This window comes from Nothoprocta perdicaria, unplaced genomic scaffold (genome assembly GCF_003342845.1).
Source record: "Nothoprocta perdicaria isolate Ctin4 unplaced genomic scaffold, notPer1 scaffold_27, whole genome shotgun sequence".
In the NCBI taxonomy this organism is placed as follows: Eukaryota; Metazoa; Chordata; class Aves; order Tinamiformes; family Tinamidae; genus Nothoprocta; species Nothoprocta perdicaria.
In genome coordinates this window covers 2,429,564-2,450,427 of record NW_020455499.1, presented here as the reverse complement: position 1 = coordinate 2,450,427, position 20,864 = coordinate 2,429,564, and the positions used below count along the sequence as shown (strand labels likewise).

Genomic DNA, 20,864 nt, shown 5'->3' with positions numbered 1-20,864 from the left:
CACACAAACTAACATACCATGGTAGCAATGCTTGTTACAGGAGCAAACATATTAAAAAGGAATTGGATAATTTATTGCAAAAGAATTTTCTATATTGATATGTTTGTGGTTCTTCAAATCAAATAAAACCAGCAGGTTACCTAGAGGAGAACACCATGTTACTGGCTTTGACACTGAATTATGTCTTTGGTAGTATCAGCATGAAAGAATAAGAGCAAAGCAAAAAAATAAAAAAAATAAAAATAAAAAAAAAATAAAAGATAAGAAAAATAAGGGAAAACATAAACATTTTAAAAGTAACAATTAACTACATTTTATGTCTCTGAAAAAGACAGCTATCTCAATAAGAAAGGTTTGCAGCTAATGAATAACAAACAGAAGGAAAAACAGTCTTTTTTTTTTTTTTCCCCATTCCAGCCTTCCTTGCAGAATCAAAGAAGTGCTAGATACAGTTCTTACATCCCTAAAAGATAAGATTATCTAACGACAAGCTTAGAACTCATCCAGTAAATCCAGCAAAGAATAAACAAGCAGATGTACAGAAAAGGCTGCTGTTAGCAAATCTGAAAGCTTCAAGCTCTTGCAGATTAGAACTTTCAGAAAAATCAATTTATACATGATTTTTTGTTTGTATCTTTTAAAACGACACTGCAGTCAGATCGAGGCAAGTTTACCATCTGCTGCAGCTAGAGATACAGCTATATTCAAGAATCACATTATGCAACTTCTTTGTAAACTTTACAGGCAAGCTGTTCCTGTCAGAATTCAAGTCGTCATGATAATGCATCTTAATATTCAGGCAGACTTTAAAYAAAGAGTGACGAAAGTCCACATACAGATGACAGGCTGTTCTCCAGTAAACATTATTGTATTTATTGAGAAGGGACTTATGTCAGTTTAGGATATATTCCACCAGGCATTTCAGTCCTAACTACTTATAGACTAATAAAGCAAGTATAAAATCCCTGTTCCAAAATCCTCACTGAAATTTACAGTTTTTAAATTAACTCGATCATTCCTCTTTAGTTACTCTTTTACTTCCTCGTTTGCTTTAAAACTTTTCCCAGCTSGTGGCTGTTGTAAAATGGAAGATTTTTAGTACCCTATATTTTAAGCAAGGCTTAATTCCYAAATGATGTATCTATGGAAGACAAAAAGCACAAGCAACGTATACTTATCATTTCAGACAACCCTACAAAGCAGAGCACAAAGTCCTGAAATTTAACTCAGTATTGAGTTAAATTAATAAATAAATAAAAATAAATAAATTAGACTCAGTAGAGCAACTTCTAATATTCCTCATAATTAGGAGTTAAAATATAAAGAAATAGAAAATTTCTTTTTCACGTAGTCTAGTTAGAAACATAATTTACAGGAAAACTAAAGAAAAGAAATACGTATGACAAGGCAGAGCTACAGCTGTCTTTCTCATTCTAATTTCAAAAGTTATGCATCATGGCTTGCAATTAATGCAGTGATGTTAACTGCTTGCTGCAAGCACATTACACACTATTGCTTTGTTATAGCTCTTGTATAAATAGGTCAGTATAAAAGGGAAAATACAGTTTTTAAAACACCTGCATGAAACAGATACATTCTTTGCAGTCACTGGGCTGTGTAAACGACGCTGCATTAACTAACAAAGTAGATGCTGCACCAATCTGCGGTCCCAAAGCGAAAATCCATTAACACCAATGCAAGCATTATTATGGGATGTTTTGGCAGACAAGCGTGCCTTATGTAAAATAAAAAATCTGCAGTGCAAAAATATAAGCTTACCCTGATGTTGGGTCAACAGCTATGGCCTTGGGGTTGCTGAGCTCGAGCTCGATGAGGGTAACGCACACGGTCCCGTTGCGACCGCAGACGAAGATCCTGTCGCTGACGGGGTCCGCGAAGTAGAAGTTGCCCGTGATCCAGTCGATCGCTACGTGCTGCACATCTGCCCAAAACAAAAAAAAAAAAAGACAAAAAAGCTCAGCAGTGAAAACACCACACACACAACTGAACTTCTAGCTGCTTCGTTGAACAGATGCTCCCCTCTGTTWAAGACCTCCCGCTTAGTTTGAGATGAGATGCGTACAAGGGTATAAACAAAGTAATTCTGAAGTCCAATACTGGCGAATGAGTTAGCCACTATTTTGAGAGAAATGTTTCTTTTCAAGTATGAAGGTCCCAGTACAACTTCAAAGTCATGAAAGGATACACCTGGGTTTGTAACTTAGTGAAACATTTGAAATTTTGCCTTTTTTTTGGCAGCCTAAATAGTAAGCAGCATCACCGAGCCCTGCTGTGCCGTGAGGCAGGGAATGAGAAGGGCTACGGGGYTGGGGCAGGTTAGAAGATCCCGGTGGAGAAATAGCTGCAGTAAATCCCAGGAATTGTCAAGTTAGGTTTCCAGGATGTCTGTTACATAATGGAGACAGGACACTGATAATGCATATAATAGCTCATTTATACTTATTAATTACATGTATTATATATATTTAAAGTGGACTAAAGCCATAACATAAATACCCTACAGAAACTGAAAATATCTGCACACAGATATATGTTTCAAACCCTCAGTTTTGCAGTTGGAGACATGTCTGTCCCAAGTTCACTCTTGTATAATTTTTTTTTCAGCTCTGAAAAGTCCACATGCTGCCGGACTTCTGATTCGGCAGCCCAAAGCAACTGCATCCAAGCTAAGTGTCTGTGTGGTGCTTTTGCAGGGAAAGAACAACCAAACCAGCAGCTTTCCTTCTTGGGAAGCTAAAGGAGAGGAGTGTCACTGCACACTTACTCAACACAACTTGTACTTCATTTTAAAATGCATAAACTATTTCATTTTAAAAAGAATAAACCACGTAAGCTTTTTTGTTTTAGAGTCGGGAGCCTAAACTAATCTTTCTACTTGTATACTAAATCTTGCATTTTCTTGTTATTCAGTCTGTCTTATACCTAGCCTTATTGCTACAGCAATCAGGAGTGTAAAGAAGTGTTCTTAAAGGAAGAGCAAAACTTTCAGTGTCATTGAYCTAAATTCTTTTTCCTTGCTATTCTTGTTCCCAGTACTGAATTGACATCACTGTGTAATTAGTTATTCTTAAATTAATAACTATTGTAAAATTATTTTCTTTTTATTAGAATGTGAGGTACTTCTATGTTATATATTTAAAAATATTTAAACATTTACATACAATACATGACTATGGTTTCAACATACTGTCAGAATTCTTGCATGTCGACAAAAGCTAGATGTGACAAAATATGATTTCTCAAAGAAAATGGTACTTTCAGTTTCCTTATTTCTACCCTGARAAAAACAAAACATACACCCTGTGATTCTATGAAAGCATTAAATTTGTGACGATAAGTGAGGGTTCATTCAATAAAGTGCTTAAAACAGACATGGAGATGCACGTGCTGCCCTTCAAAGGACGGATAACATAAGCAAGATTTACTCTATAAAATCTCAGAAATACATAGTGCCTCGCGTGCATCCCAGCCAGCCCATTACACAGTCCATTGCTACCTCTTCTCGCTCCGATCTCTCTCCTTCCACTACTCACTTTCCTTTTAATTCCAAGTGAATATCGTGCCTCTTCCCTTCTGACCACGACCATTACCAGGAGCTGCTGAGCCAGGCTCAGGGAATGCTCCATTTAGYCCAGTCTCCTACCTGCGAGACCAATGTCACCGCGCTGACACAGTCAAACCCTCCAGGAGTTTAGACAACAGAGAGGAAAAACAGGAGTTTTTGTCATTTTCCAAACAACATTTACGACATGCTTTTAAAACACACAGTCTCCACTAAGCAAGGGGAATATTTTTTCAAAAAGAAACCTCCCAGGGCAGTACCCTGTTGCAATCCCATACGGAAGCGGGACACTCAACACACACTGGCATTTTGAGTTGGTAGCTGCAAGCCCTGGCTGTGCATTTCYGAGCGGGAAAGCTGCCCTGAGCTGGCTGTACATATTTTTGATTTTTTTGTCTGTTTTAATTACAGCTTTCCTTGGAGTATCTCTGCTCAATCTGATCATCCTTTCTTTATTACTTTCTGAAATAGAGAATTTCCCCTGAGGGACTTCAGAAAGAATAGTTAAGATGCCACATATGCAAAATTTTATTGCAGTTAATGGCATTACGTAGARAATGGGTGCCAGCCAAAGCGTGCCTGTGCACTTTTTCTTTTAACACACCAATACTATTAAACCACTAGAGAAAATGGCAGTTTTACATTAAATATGGGATGGCTAAACCTTCAAAGGGTACGGGATGCACATGTCCTACGGCTGAAACCCATCTAATGACAAGCAGACCTATACTGGAAGGCATGCACCTTGTAGTGTATGCATTACCATATTCACTTTATTTTAAATAAAAACTTGCACAAGAAGCTTTCAATGAACAGAAGGGAAAATGGACAAAAAGCATCACTGTACTCTTATTTATACTGGTGTTCTAACGAAAGGACTTAACATAAGTGCTGGCAATTAAAATTATTTTAAAATATTAAAATAACTTCTAACATTATTATTTTAATTTTAACAAAATAACATTTTTAAATAGAAACATATTAAATTTATTACATTTTAAAAATAATCATCAAATTAATAATTTTTATCTGCTCATGAGATTCAGTAAAGCCATCACTTGCTTTAATCATAAGAAGTGGCCTGAGCAAATGACCTCTTGGAACTTCAAGCAGTTGGAGCCTTCCTTAGAAACCTCTGAGATCAGAGGTTCAGACTCAAGATTTTAGACGGAATCTAAAATTAAAAATGCTCCAAACATGGCTGCATTCCACATATGCTTCTGGGAAGTATATTCTCTTCCCACCATAAGTCAAACCAAATTTAAAAATCTAAAATATGAGCTGGCTTACAAAAATGAGGCACCATATTTGGGAGGCTCTGTCTTGCCCTCTGTTTCCTGAATTGTCTTTTTATTTTTTTAAAACATATCTTCCCTTTACTTTTCAAAAAAAGGGAAAAAAAAAAAAAAAAAAAAAAGCTAGGAAGCTCTTTAATTTCTGCATGAAATCTGCGATTGCTTAAGGTGAGACCTTGTGAAGCTGGCAAGGCAGAAAAATGCTAGAAGTGTTGGCCACTCGTCCCGAAGTGTTGCACAAGCTCTGCCTTTGCTGAGCYTCCTTTGGGGACTTACACTCCTAATTATGGGCCCAGACATCTCCATCCTGACACTCTGGCGTGAGCAAGTTGATGTTGCCATAGATTTTCCCTGTGCCTCTTCTATTGACAGTCATTTGCCATAATTATGTCTTTAGTTCGACTTACAAAGCATGATTTTTATTTAAAATGTCACCACTCAATAAAGCAGACATGTTGGAAACTAAGCTTTTAACGACCGTGTCCTGAATGATTATTGAGTATGTTTAAAAATGATAAATGAAATGACAAATATCCATCTATCGTTTCCAAATGCACCGCCCTCAACTAATTCTTTTGAGAAATCAGCCCACTCAGACACTGTTTGTAAAGAATATAATGCAAAACCTAAAAGATATTAAATTTAAATAAGCAATTTTAAAGCATTCAGATTTCAAGTTCCTCAAAAGAAAAGAAAGTTTTTTCCCTTGTTTGATGAGTAACATAATTTAAATTTCAAAAAACTGTGTTACTGCCTTACAAATGCAATTACCATTCTTCCAAACCTACAGGGTATTGGAAGATTCATGCTTTTCAAACCTGCAAATGTGAATAACTAAACAACAGCAGTTTCCCCAAACTTGACAGTTTTAGAAAATATGTTTCTAATCCAAATACTATGAATACTTAATGGAAGCATCGTGATTGCTCATGGTGACACCTGCTCTCTTGTTGCTCTGTCCTACCTAGTCACTCAGGGATTCAGGCACTTGGCTCTGACTTGCTGCAGAAGCAAACACGACCAGGCACATATTCGACCGGGCATCAATCTCTTTCAGTGTAAAATAGTGTTTTTCTCCTTCTAATGGATGCAGCCCACATATCAAGAAGAGAAGATCCATCTCCAGAAACTTTACACAATTTTGTAGTTTTGGAATAAGGAGTTCCAAACACTTCAAAAGTCTCCTCATATATTAATATTGGACCACTGATGACAAGATCCAGTCCTACAAGCCAATATTCTGGATTCTTAAGCTGTAGAGCAGATAGTTAAGTGTGCTCGGCCTGTTATGAAGCATGTTACTATGGATGGGAGTCAGGCAAAGGTAGCATTAAGGCATGCCACATCAGCTGAGGTTGAACATGGAGCAGGTACCACAACAGAAATGTAGGTTTTATTATAAACTTCCATTGTGAACTATTACATCGGAATCTATGGAACTTAAAATCGACCAACTAACCAACTAACCAAACAAACCACATCTTTTTACAAAAATTCTCCTGCTTACAGAGCATTCAGAAGGAATGTGATGATGTTGGGGCCCATGTAGGCTTGGCCCTGGTGCCTTTGCCAACAATTCTACAATATAGTAATGAAATGTGGTTCAAAATTTCCTAGCAATTTCTTTCTGTCCTCATGGTTTAAAATGATTTTACCGCATAGGACATCAAATTTCTGGAATGAGTAAAAGAGGGAGATTTTCTGTTCCTATATCATGGTGGTTCATGTATTTGGTTGAGATGTCACTTGATGAAACTTAAAAGGAAGAAGTGTGACATAGTGAAATAATGGCCTGATGAATGGGCTTGTCTTTTCATTTGGTGTATCAACAAACCAGAGGATCAAGAAACAAAATTCCTGCTGCCAATCTCATGTCAGGATCAAGCAAGGGATGTCGAAGCCCATAACGCTGCTAATTTCTGCATTGCTGAGTTTCCAACACATTGCCAAATGCTTGTAAACTTGTAAGGGGGTCCCAGAAGCCTGAACGCGCGCTGAACAATAAAGACAGATTTATAGAGGTWCATTGCTGTAACAGCCTTTTTTTTTTTTTTTTCCTAACGACACATTCAAAAGCTTCTTATGAATCTGCTGAGACTGTAAATCAAACCCAGTTATTTACTTCAAAGCAGTTAARTCATCCAGTGTTAAAATTAAAGCATAATTCAGCTGCAATAGGCATCCCATCCAGCATGAGGACCACGAGAGTGCTGTGGGGCGATGTGGGGCTGCATCGGCCTGTAATAGTTGGCCCGTTTAACTACCCCTCATCAAAGGATGAGGGTCCATTCCAAGGACTGTGGCCCGCAGGTCTGCACTTCACAAACAACCCTTCCACACAAATAAGGTCGCTTCAACATTTCCCCTCAAAGATGCCAAACAGCACTTTTTTTTTTTTTTTTTTTTTTTTTTTTTTAAAGTAAAATAGGGAGTTAACTTTTGCAATACGAAGTAATTGAGGAAGATGATGGCCAGGAGAAAGTTCAAGCAGGTTAGTCTCAGAGTACACTATATTCTCTTGAAGGTAAAATGAGGGCTTAATTTTTATAGGTTAATTTAACGTTGAGCCCAATAAGGTTGCTATTAACAATATATTGCCTAGACAATATGAATCTACACTACATAACATGACCTAGTGTTATAGAGCACCGTTTCTCTTTCCCTAAGGTCATTATTACATTCAATTCAATTTTAATCAGAATGTAATAATGACTGTAGCACATTTCATTCTGATATATAAAGTATCAAGCACAGAAGTCTTTTTCTGTATCTCAGACATTTAGGCCAAAAGAACATTATGTGTTCTTAAAAAAAAAAAAAAAAAAAAGTTCTTGCAAATGTTATTAAAGAACTATATAATACAGTTAAATGCTACATACTGATTCCAATTTAAATCCAGCATGAGAAGTGCTATTATGAGAAGAGCAGGAAAAAAATGTAATTATTAAATTGTGCAGTTAGCAAATATGTATCTCCCCACACCACATAACACCCCAAAACACAGTCACATCACGTACTTTGGCACAGGAGATGACCTCATCTTTTCGGCTACAGACCCTTCCAAAAAGCTTACAGCCTCTTCAAAATGTGTTAACCAGCCACACAGTCTAGCCTGCATTTCTCACTAAACTCTCTCGCCTGCTCTGTAAATAGTTAAAAAATAAAATTAAAGGTCCCAATACTTGCAAAGAAAGGAATGTTTAGAGCTAAGAATATGCATTAGCACAAGAGACCCCCTGCTATAATGGACTGTGAGCAGCTGTTTAGAAAAAAAAAACAACAAACATGGATTATAGTATGGATTACCCTTGGAATGAAAGAAAACACACAGTATTTTCAGGATGTTCCTGACTGAAAGGGAAAGAGCATTGCTCTTCTTTAGAAAGACACTCCCTCCATATACATATATATATATATTTGTATACATTTATTGAGACATTAACACACTATATAACTAAAAATGGAACCAGATATGTAGGTAAAATATCCCAGAGATGAGAGTTGTTGGAATTAACATTTCCAACAGTCCCCACACTGGTTATTTGTGCTCATTTCGAGCTCCGTGGTGGAGAACTCCTGGTCCAGCTGAGCAAGGGGCTGCTGCTTCGCGGCATGGGGGAAAATCCAGAGCCCCCAGCCCTGACGGAGCATCCTCCGTCTTTCTCTTCTCATTAAACTACTTACAGCCATTCTGACACTCTCTTCCCAGAACTAAGAAAATTATWATAGTCAGCTTAAACTTGACTTCAGCAGAAGTGATTTACGCTGCTTAAAAGATTTTTTTACATGCCATCTATCAGTTTTGGAATGAGGGCTTCACTTAAAACCACCATTAAACACTGAAGCAAAACCAAGATTTGTATTTTGATCAACCTAACTCACAATTAATGATAGGGATGGGATTTGTTCTTCCACTTTATTTATTTAATAATACTGTCATGATTCTTAAGATTTTCAGCATTTCTGGTTCTACTCGACAGTAAAGTCTGAAGAAATTTCAAGCAATACTCCTATGAAGAGGAGATAATACTTTTTGAATCAGGAACAGGTTCTATCTGTCAAAGAATTCAAAAAAAAAAAAAAATTCAAAAGCACGTCCTGTAATAAACCCCAACATTAGATGGTGTTTTTAATTTGTCATGCAAATAACCCCAATTTTATCACGCTTTACAGGTAGGCAAATCCCCTTGCTGTGAGAGCTCTGCAGGAAGCAGTGCATAAAGAGCAAGTCCTTGTGTTGTTCTGATGCCAGGATGTCCTTGATGAGTCTCCATGAGTGACTACAGCAACGTAGAAGAGCCCCAAGGGGCAGCCTTTATGTAACTCCCTGCAAAGCAGTGGCAAAGATGTTGAGACTGGTTTCCAGTTCATCAGAGATGCAGGTTCCTATTTTGGCTTTACTTCTATTAATGCAAATTTTCACTCACCTGGGAAAAGCGTGGTCCTTCTCTCCCCTTCACAACGTAGCAATATAAAGCATGAGATCAAAGTGTGAGTTGAAAAACACCTAAAAACATTTGCAGTGGTCACCAGCTAGGATCCCAGCTTGTAATGCTGATGCTTTCATTCCTGTACACTTTCTCTTGTATATGAAATTTTTTAATTATGATTATTTTCTATTTATTTAACTTCCATTTCCCCCCTAGAACATATAGCAACCATTTACTTGTATTGTCACACATCTGGCACAGCAGGCACAGTGTAACAGGCACTCCTGCAGGTACCAGGCGAAGCACTGTGCTTTCCTAAAAGTTCCCAGGATCTTGGCTGAAAATTTACTCTTTAATTATATTTTCACCTATTGGATAAATGTCTATCCAGGCTGAAATCTGGCCTGAAGTGGCTCAAGTGCTTCTTAACTGGTACCATCTTTTCCTATAGATGCAAATAAACACTGTTTTCAGATTATATTTTTTTTCTCCTGATTCCCTTACTACAAAAAACAAAAGAACCTTTGAAGCATCTAACTTAGAGCAGTTTAATTTAATGGCTAGTCACAGACTTTTTATTGTAATTACATTGTAATGCTGTTGCAGCTAGCCTTCTCTCAAAGAAATATCTTAAGCAGACAGCAGATGTAATTTTAATGATATGATATGAAGTACCTTAAGTAAAGAGAAAGGCTATGCCTCACTTTCTCACAAGAGAAAGGCTATGCTAGTGGGTTTTTTTATAAGATCTGAGTAAAATATTTGCATTAATAAATTAACGTCTGGAAGTAACTGGCAAATTTGCTGTCAATTAGTCTAATTGGGAACAAACCTGATTAGCATCCTGTGCGACAATAAATCACAAAGAAGCAGCTCTAGATAGAAATAAAAGCCTTAGCTATATTATCAAAAATGGGAAATTTATACATTTGAGAAAAACTATCAACAATGTATGGAAAAAACATCACATATATAGATTTAGCTGATGGTATTTAATACTAATTTATTAATTACGTACTGCTGYTGAAAACAACTCTAAGAATGTACACCTAAAGCATGGTGTTCACAGTCAATGCCAGCAAAATGGGCAGTGTACAAGTCCGTATCTTTGGTATAGCTGGACCTGTCTTGTTTTAGGACAGGAGAGGAGAAGCTTCAATGAATGCTGAGGGCATCTCAAGAGCCTGCAGGCTGTAGCAGGCTCTGCTACAAAAGAAGAGCTTTCACAATGCCATAGTCAAAAATGGTCACGTGGATCCCACAGAGCAACCCAAGGGAGTCTAGTATACCYATGAATCTTGGTTCTGGACAGTAACATCATTCTGGCTTTCTTTCACTTGCAGCATCTTGGAAGAAAAGGGCTTTCTAGTTTCACCGGAGAACAAAGAAACCACAGAAGGGAACTAAGGGACTGTCTTTCCTGCACACTGAGAAGTCTCTGCTATGCAAATGTCTTTGTTTCCCTGGAAATGTGCTGATTACTGAGGTCCATAGTGAATTTTTAGAAGCAGAGTAAGTTCAGATGAGTCGTTTTTTGTTTTTTGCTTTTTTTCCTGTGTGTGTGAAAATCATATTAAAAAGAGTTGTACCAGTGTCTATCCAAAAAGATTCTTACATTGTATGTATGGATGTTGAAGACTTACAAGAAAATGTGTCTAAGCCCATTAAATATCCATGATTTAACTCCATATTACAACACAGTGTTAGTTGTGTCCAGGAAGATACAAACTGATCATGACTCAGAAATCTCCCAAGCCTCAGGTGATATCTCAGACYGCCTGCGACAAAGACTGAACGATTGAGTGAAACATGAAGCTATGGACTACTCCAGTGAATCTGATGACCAAAAGCTCTATGATTATATGAATAATCAGAGAAAATCAGCTAGTAACTCAAGATCAGCCAACACTGATAAAATGCCTCTAAAGTATCTTGTCATTTTACGGGGCTGAAGAGCCGCCCTCCGTGATGGGGTGGCTTTGCGTCCTGTGACCTGCTCCAGTCCATACTGCTGCCGTARCAGTCCATACTGCTCCAAGAAAGCCCCTCATCAGGGCTGTGCCACCTACCTAGGTCAGAATTGGGTAAGTCCAGCGGCACYAGGATGAGGAACGAACGGTCCCATCTCCCAAGAAATGTAAGACAACATATGAGACCAGCGAGCRCTCTAGGGCTGCCCAGTGGGCACCGCAGACAGGGTCAGCGTGACGTTGCTTTAGGAGGCTCTTTCCACCTCCAATTCCTTACTGTTCATTTACAAGAAAGTGTTCAGAGAGATAGGACAGGCATTGGGAAGAAAGAGTTCTGTGAGTGCTCGAGCTAGTCCTTCATTGAGATGACTGTCTAATTGAACCTGCAACCCCACAAAGGTTGCCTTTTTCAAACAAGACTGTCTGTCCCAGAGGAAAAAGTAAATTTTCATTTTACAACTATATGACAGCTCACTACATCTACTTGGAGACAAGCTCAGGGRGCAGACTTTTATTGGGTAAAAAAACCCTACAGAGCTGTTCTCCTCCTGTGTAAGCCTAACTCTGCTTTGATTTCTCATGAATATTCACAGAAACCTTATAGAAAGTTTGCTGACAGAAGCTCCATCCTTAGTGCTAAGCGTTTCCTTCAGTGATTGAGCTCTATAAATGCCAAGTGACTGTAGCTATTTTGAGTAGCACATTTGTAGTTGTGGTTAATCACTGCTCGGGGGGTGGAAATTTGGGCTGTTTGCTTCTGTATGATCTGAATGTACTAAGAAAAGSAGGCAAAACCAAAACCCATCAACCCTACAACCCCTCCAGCCTGTCTGTGTGTCTGATTGAATTGCTCCTATTTGAAAARAGAAACCTATGAAACAAGCAAACAAAAAATAACTACCAGGGATCTAATAAATCTCCTCAGACAACAACAAACTTACTAAGCCTGAGGAGCCCCAACACTGGAYGTCCACCCTGTTCTCCTGCAGCGAGCGCCATGGGTGCACATGAACAGCCTGTCCCACTCCTCTGTAAGGGACAGATGCAGACCAAATAATGCTATGCTTCCAAAGAGTCTGGTTGTATCTTTCGGAGACACATGCAAACCAAAATGAAATCATATGGGGCTGTCTCGGAGAAAAAAAAAATGCTAGATACTAAAGGACTGAAAAAAWGAAATATCCTTTCTTTCATAAATCCAAGGCTTATGCTCAATATCTAGAGCTTGTACTCTACAATCTATCAAGAAAACAAGATAATTTTCATGGTCTCTGCTTTCCTAAATGTACTCTTTCATCTTAAAATACAATCTACAGTCTTTGTTCCTAATTGCAAGACATTATACTTGCTTGTGCTAGAACAAACACTTTGAATAAATCCACTTCAAGCAGTCCCAAGCACTTTGTATAACTCACTCTTCTACCAATTTTTGTGTCATATGCAAATGATGGTATGTTTTATGATATGTTTTCATCCAGATAACTAACTAAGAATACATTAGAAAACCAGGGTAAATGAATTTAAAAACCCCATGGACATTGCTAGGAATTTTTCTTTTATCTCTAAGAATTTATGAATAGTCCTGTTTTCTTTCTGGCTAGATAGATGTTTTCTCACTAAATAATAATAATAAWAAATAGAAGAAACACACAAAAAAGAGAAGTTTCCAATGAAGAACAGGTTTTCTTTGAGCAGCTCTGGAGGCATGACCATTTCTTTGGCTTGAGCTGCCACAGACAATATACTCATCCTTGCAGATACTGAAGCCAAAGCACTGGACAAGCAGTTGAAGTGAATTCCTTCAACCAGAAGGACCAGAAGGACCAGAAGCAGGTGCTATCAAATGAAGAGAAATGGCAGGAGTCTCCTGATGCTGAACACGTGGTGGGGAAGGAACAATTTAAGAGTAAAGCTCAGTTTTGGRCTGCAGTCATGAGATGATCTATGCACATTTGCAGACATACACCCAGAGTCGGGCCACGTCCATGAGCAGACACAGCAACTCCACATGTACGTCAGCAAGGGAAGAGTTTATCAAGTGAGGAGTGTCTATATTGAATAGTAGAAACCATCAGATCTGTGAGGGAACCTTTTGGSAAGTACTATTCCCATAAGAGGAGCCATGTGCTGTCTGTGCTGCCCCAGAGGACCGGTTGGAGGAGCAAAGTGGGAGCAGCTCTTGTGTCACTTGTCCTGTTGAGGACGGAGCCAAGGAGACGGGAGCCCACCACCACATCTCCCAGTCTTGTCGTTGAGAGCTCCAAGCCCACAGCCCTGCTCCCTAAACCAAAATTAAACACTAAGTTGGAACAAGCATCTGCAGGCAATACAAGTCCATGGGAATTTTGATTCTTGATTTCAACAGGAATGAATGACTACAGTTAAGTTTCAGAAAAGCATCAGAGTCCACATTGATGTGTAGTAACACTATGAAAAATGATTAGCTCATTAATTCGAAGCACTGTATTCATTTCAAACCCATAATACAGCCTTAATTTTGCAAACAGATGTGCTAATGCAGATCCAAACACCACAGAGACTAGCAATTCTTTTTGCACGCAGAGAACAGAGGGAGAGGATTGCAGGCGAGGACTGGTGAAAAACTAAAAATACACCACAAAGATCCACTTTGATGATGAAGATAAGTGACAGAACAGACACAGACACAGCTCGATACAAAACAAATTTTGCTAAGGACTGCAGTTAATCTTATTGCTCCTACTAAAATGAAAAAAAAAAAAAAAAAACTAGTAATAGCAATAACAGAATGAATTAGGAAGGCACATTCAGACATGACCACTGCCATTTGTTTCTTAGGGTTCTTGGGTGCCAAAAGTATAAAAAATCCTCTAAAATACAACATTAAAAATGCAAAAAAAGAAAACAGCTAAAAAAAGAAAACTACGGTCTACAACCGTAGTTAAAATGCACCTCCTAAATGTAACAGAGTCAYAATGACTGGTTAATTAAGAGAAAAGTAAAAAATAAGTCATCATCTTTCTTTTGCAATTTAATTTTTCACATAATAAAGTTGGAATTACAAAAATAACTGGAAATCAATCTGTTACATTGGAAGTAAAAAACAACATCTTACAGCAGTTATCATGACAGTCTAAAGCACAATCTCTTGAAAGAATTGACCACTTTGATAGGCACCTGCGAGAGGTCTAAGCAAAACTCTGATTTAAATATTTCTGAATTGAACAGTCAGAAAGTCCAGTTCAGACTTATTCTTTGTTGTCCAGCTCCATTTAAAGGATTTTCCAAAAATGGAGGTGCAGCGCAAACCAATGGAAATTCCCATTCCTAGTTTTCTGAACCCTACTATTAACACCATCATTACACTCCACAGTGCTGTGCTTTACAAAATGATGTGTTGACAACTCTTCTGCAAAATTTGGAGAAAACTGCATTTTTTAAAAATAGTATGTATGTTATTTTGTTGCCTATTCACATAAAAAATACCTAAATGGATCAACAACTCCTACAGAAATAAGCAGGGTCCACCAGCTGAGAAGATTATTAAAAATTAATGATGTAATGTAGAAGACTACTTCAGAGTTACAAGTTAAATGTTTCCTTCTGCAAAAAGGGCAGCAATCTATTTCCAAAAAATCAGAAAAAATATTTTATCATTTACATAAACTAATATAGCTATGAGCATTGACAACAAACTCAATAAGCATATTTTGTCATTAACTCCTTCTTAAAAGCATTGTTCCAGTAGCAAAGAATCTTTCCCAAGCTTTACAAAGCCTTACATCATCAGAAAAAAGAGGCTTTCTACATTTCTTCTTCCTTTGCATAGACCTGYTTTTGGAAGACTACACCTTTTACGCATTATATTTTGACTATAAAAATGGACATCTTTAAAAACCTTGGAGATATACACATATATCTCAGAGAAGGAAACATAAAAATACTTATGAGTTTCAGTTAAGACCAGGAAGAACCGAAATAGCTGTAGTCTCCYGCAAGTTTGCAAAGACAGGCACTTGATATGGTTTTGCTAAAAGACTTCTGAATACTTACTGTGAAGATACTGAGCAACGTTTATTATCCGTTCATCTGTTAACTTCCCAGCCTTTGTTATCTTGATGCATTTCAACTGACTTAAAGGATCTCTTGATTCAATCCAACAAATGGTGTCCTCTTTGTAAATATAATCTAGTGTAAAGACTGTAGATCCTTTCACAGSGGGTCGGACAGATGCTCTGCTTCCGTTAAGATACAAGATCTCAAGAGTTTCAGAGTTTGCAACCAGCAGAAGTGGAGGTCTATCAGTGGGCTCTAAAAACAAAGCAAAGAGAAATTAAAGTGTAAACAGACTCTAACAGACCATATTTATCTTTCCAGTTTTAATATAGTTTTATATGCCTTTATCTGCACGTTGTAGGAGACATAATAAATTGCCTTTTTGTTTTGATCCTCATACCTATCACATATACCAAATTATGACTCTGTCTTATCCTGCTGTTATAATGGTTCACATCATTAAAGAAAATTAATTACCCTAGCCATAGCTTCTGTTAAATTCAAAGTATCGGTATTGCAACTTTTTTTTCATATCTAAATCATAAAAAAATGCAAGTTATGCAAACCATTTCTATCTGGATTACTGTCATTGTTAAAAGAATATAGGTCAGGAAAAACTGATGGACTTGTGAGTACACCTGAAATAGTAAGATACTTTTCATATTGCAGTCTGGAAAATAAGACAAAAACTGGGTGAATTCAGTTTAAGGAAAAACTAATGCAATGAAACCTGGCTACATCACACATCAGGCATTCAAGCAGGACACAAAGCTTTATGCAGTACTGTGTCCTGACAGAGAAGAAGGAATTGASAATGTGAAGTTTTCCACTATGAATAAATTCAAATGACAATAAAAAATGCATAAGGGGAAGCAACTCATAGTAGGGTGTTACAAGTATTCCCTGAGAGAGGAACACATGCAAATAAGGTATCCTTAAAAACTGAATTGCATAACCATAAACTGCAGCCTCGAAAGCCCAACCCAGTTGGAAGTGAGGGGCAAGTGCCTACAGTGGAAGTTTCACAGCATCCCCACATATGTTTGACTGTTGACTAGGATTAAAACACGCCTAGTGAAGCCAATGCAGGTTTTCAATGTCTAGCAGATGACAGCATCTCATCCATACAAGGAGATCCTTGCCAGAGAAGAAGAGATCTCTGCTTTGACTGAGCTTTCCTGCAGACTCAAGCGTTGGGGCGCTGCTTTGCACAGGGAGCTGCTGCTGCAAGGGACTGAGCATCCCCGCTGCACCATGGGCCTGCCAACAAGCTGATATTTAATTGCAGCAGAAACAATTGCTTCTAAAAGTTGTCATTAGAAGTGACTTTTTTTTTTTTTTCTTCCCAATTAATAACTAAACTGGCGTCACACAAATGTAGAAATCTCTTAGAGGGGAAAACAGGTTTGTAGTGCTGTGAGTAGCAGGCTGTTGATAACAGCAAGCTTAAGAGTCAGTGCAAGAAGCTGCTGCATTGCTTCTATATGGGGAAGTGTTTTCCCATACAGCCCTCATGTTTCCTGTTCAAGGGTGTCATTGTAACCCTTAATCTGCTTCATTTTCCTGATGGACAGAATGAATTTTACCTTTCAGGGGATCTATGGAAGTATAATAGGTAACCCAAGAACTACTTACACMTATTTATACTCTAAAGCTGACAACAGATGGGATGTGCCAAAGAAATATTGAACAAGTTAGTGCTTTCAGATGCAATATTTTCAGGTGAAAGTACAATTTTCAACATAGACTATATGCTTATATAGGACTCAAATTGCCTGGGCCTCGCTGAATGTCTAAAGCTGTTACTGAGGACTTAGCAGAAATGACTTCCTCCAAGATATAGTGACCACACAGAATTGTGTAGAACTTCTTTGTACCTTTAAGGAATCTGGATTCCCTGTTAAGTTATGATCTAAACTTGCTTTGGGTTTAATTCGGCAACAGCGATGTTTATTTTTGCAAGGAGATATGTTCATATGAGTCAGTTAATGGAAACTTGTCCCCTGCAGCATGGTCAACAACATTACAGCACGTCCCATTCGTTTGGGAAATTATATAACCCTGGTGAGCGGACAAACTTGCCAAAACTGTGTGCTGAAAACCTTGCCCTAAACCCCACAGTCTCACGCTGTAATTGCCAAGGCTGTGTGAAAAATGCTTGTGTCGCTGAGTCAAGAGCTCTCACCCCAATGCAATCTGCTTACATTCAAAGGAATAAATCAGGCTTTAAAAGCTGCATTTAAATGTACTATTTTCAATCAACATTCTTCTTAATAAAGTTTTCAAAAATTTTCTGAGCAATTCTTGTTGAAGGAATGGGGAAAAAACACATACATTAAAGGATCTGACAAATAATACTTCATCAGYATGTCTGATTAAAGAGAAAAAATGCTTAGTGAACGCGCTGCTYAGTGGTCTCCACTGAAGTCCGCAGAAGTAGGAAGTAGGTGTTAAAGCCTGTTCTTTGGTCCAACACACTTCTATTTCAACATCCCTTTTGCATTTTGTTTACTTTGTTACCCAGAAGTTTCATTTCTACAGTGGATCAGCATGCATATTTTCCAAGCTGGCTTTCTTTGACTCTTTTCCTATTGTTTTTCTTTCCGTAGTGCCTACTCTGCCACACTTCTCCAAATTTATTCCTTTCCTAAGTTATTTTGTCCTCAAATGCTCCCACGTTCAGTTCCAACAATATATTACAGATATCCATACTGAAAAAAAAAAAAAAAAAAGAAAAAAGAAAAAAAAAAGGATTTGAAAAATTTGAAAGGCACAAAACGATCGAAAAAATTGGACTTGTTTAAGAAAAGCAACTTGTTATTAAGTGGGATAAGCCTCGGGGGAAGCTCCTAGCCTTCCTTCTTCCAAAAGAAAAATATGTGCAAGGTTATAAGAGAGAGCCATTTCCTTTCGTGAAGTGTTTTGAACTGACCCGCTGAAAATTATAACAAGGATTTAATACCTCACTAAACTCTGGAGAAAGGTTGTATTTTAGCATTAATGCCTAAGACATAGGGGGATTCTGAAAAAGAATTAGTGTTGAAACTCCCGAGCAGCGGCGGTAATCAAACCTGGCTCCAGACAAAGGAATCATAAGTATTCTTGGCACTGCTAAGAGCTTCGGCTTTGCAGGCGCTATTAAACATTTAAAACACATCCGTATCCTTGCAGAACTTATCCAGAAACTAGATTACTGAGCTTGAAATTATATTTTTCAAGCAATCCATAGAAGCAATAACTCAATGGATTGAGTCAGCTAATCATGTTCTTTCACAGTATGCCGGGTAACGTATTTATTTCAGTGTTGCTCAGGTACACACTGATGTCCTAGACACTTAAAAAAAAATAAACATTTTAAATTAAAATTACTTTCATTATAAAGCTACTTACAAAACTACTTAAAATTCTGTATAAAGCCTGTTAGTACATACATTATAAAATGTATTCAAAAAACACAAAATAAAACAATTATTTTTTTCCCCCCATTTCTCAAGAGTGGAATTGATAAAGTTGAGTGGATGTAGATAGGCTGGGTTGCTGTTAGTCTTTCCAGAGTTCTGTTTTCCCCTTTCATTTTACATGAAAGATAAGTGAATAGCTCTCTAATGCAGGAAAGTTTTAGGATTCATCCCACTTGCCTAAAATGAAAGCGTCTTCCTTTGAATTACATTTAAGATATAATAGTGACAATGATGAAAGACTTGCATTTCCCCCCCTCTCGTCTTATCTGAACTAGGCTCAGTAAATGATGTCACAGCAAAGAAGAAACTGGGGGTTTTGGCTCTGCATCCAGAGCACCAGCTCTACCTGGAAGACCCTCTTCACGGCGGCCGGTAGGGCGGTGTCACTACAACAACGTGAAAAGGAGAAAAACAAAATTCAGGGTTTTCCAGTGACTTTGCAATGCACATCTCAGGAGAAGAACCCCTAAAAGTAAAACCTAAGTTAGAACTCTTTTTTTTTATTATTTTATTTTTATTTTTAATTTATTTATCCATAACATGCCTATGAACGGACTGTGTTTTACTCCTGAGCCTCAGAAACTAGTTCCGTGAGTTTTTCCTTTAAAACTGTGTTGCGAAATCAGCTTGTGATGAAAGTCCTCAGAAACAGCAGAAGCAGATTTTTATTCTAATCACACCAGTTCTCCCTGCTATATTTGTATGACAGATGTTTCTTATCCCATGGCATTTCTCTCTAGGTAGGCTAGGAAGAAATAAAGCATACCAGGTACTTTGGGAAGAAAGACAGCTTCTTTTCTTCCTAACCTAAAGATTCCCCATTCTGTCATTTTCATCCCTTAAATATTCTTTTCATCAGATGCAGGCCTGGTGATAGAGGCATCAAATCTTGGTAAACAGGCTGCTGCATTTAGTTTCCTCGTCATCTCGGAAAGAGTCATTAACTGCTTCATGCATAAAAGCAAGCGTGGTTAAAGTGTGGTGTGAGCCATGGGCTGCCCCTAGCTCTTTTGATACCTGTTCTAACATCCTTCCCAGAGGGACCCGTGTAGCTAAAAGTTTCAGGCTCCAAAGTTATTTAAATGAGCTGAGGAAGAAAATGCAGAGTTTAATGAAGGATAAACCTACCCACCTCCACGGCTACGCGCCTGGCTGCCTAAAGGGCAGGAAAGCTGCCTCTTTGGCAAGAGCTGATTTGCTCGAGCAGAAGCAGTGTTGGGTGGCGATGGGTGCCAAGGCAAGGGAGAACTTGRGGAGCTTGAGGAAGGAGCTAGAGTCTCTACTGGCATACTGGCAAATATTTAACAAATAAAGGTTTTTTCTTTTTCCAGAAGTGCTGTTTTTTCATTTCCCTAGATACCTAAGTACTTAGAACAGTTTTCCACTGGAGTGTCCCCTTCTGGCCTGGTGTCAGGATTACCTCAAAAATCTTGCAAGGAATAATCCTACTGACACACACAGGGATGGTCTTTGTCTCCTAATTCTCCAGCTCTAGGACATTTGAGACTCATTTTTGACTAAGGATGCACGACACATTTTAAATACTTTTCTAACAGGTCCCTGGTAGCTGCTCATCCCTCCTTACTGACATGGGCAACAGCCTGATGTTCTCCTTGCTTGAGCTTTATCCTACAAGGGGCAACTTGTAAAAAGTAGGTTGCATTATCAATCTGTCTTTGAATGGTGAGGGAGGGTCCTCTGGTACGTGTAGGTACCTCCCTTTTTGCCCTATTTGCCACCTTCTAGGTTGGGTCCTGTGAAGCTAAGCCCCTACAAGCTGCTGGAGCTGCTGCAGCATTCAGTGACCCATTTCCTTGCCAGGCTTCTTTGAGAGCTCCAGGTGCAACGAAGTATGTGGTCTAAATAGTCYCTATCTTGATTATTTCATCCATCTTTGCTTGAAGGAAAAGTTATGTTTACGCACAGAGCCAATGTAACAAGAGCAACATTCATTTCTTCACAGCACCATGATCTTGATTTGTACCAGCCCACAGTGATTGCTCTGATTAATGCCTGGTGATTCCCTGCTGCAAGTATCAGAAAAGATGAAAATTGCCACAAAATAAATATGATGAGACACTACAAAATGA

At 38.2% G+C, this 20,864-nt stretch overlaps 1 protein-coding gene across 1 annotated transcript in view; it reads right to left on the bottom strand.

Moving 5' to 3' along the window:
* LRP1B (LDL receptor related protein 1B) overlaps nt 1-20,864 on the bottom strand; it is a 264,021-nt gene that overhangs the window by 239,359 nt on the left and 3,798 nt on the right. Inside the window, exons 4-5 of the mRNA XM_026040854.1 lie at nt 15,311-15,568; nt 1,780-1,942 (exon numbers count right to left, since the gene is read on the bottom strand). Of these exons, the coding sequence (XP_025896639.1) occupies nt 1,780-1,942; nt 15,311-15,568 (421 nt within the window). The remainder of the gene's footprint in view (nt 1-1,779; nt 1,943-15,310; nt 15,569-20,864) is intronic.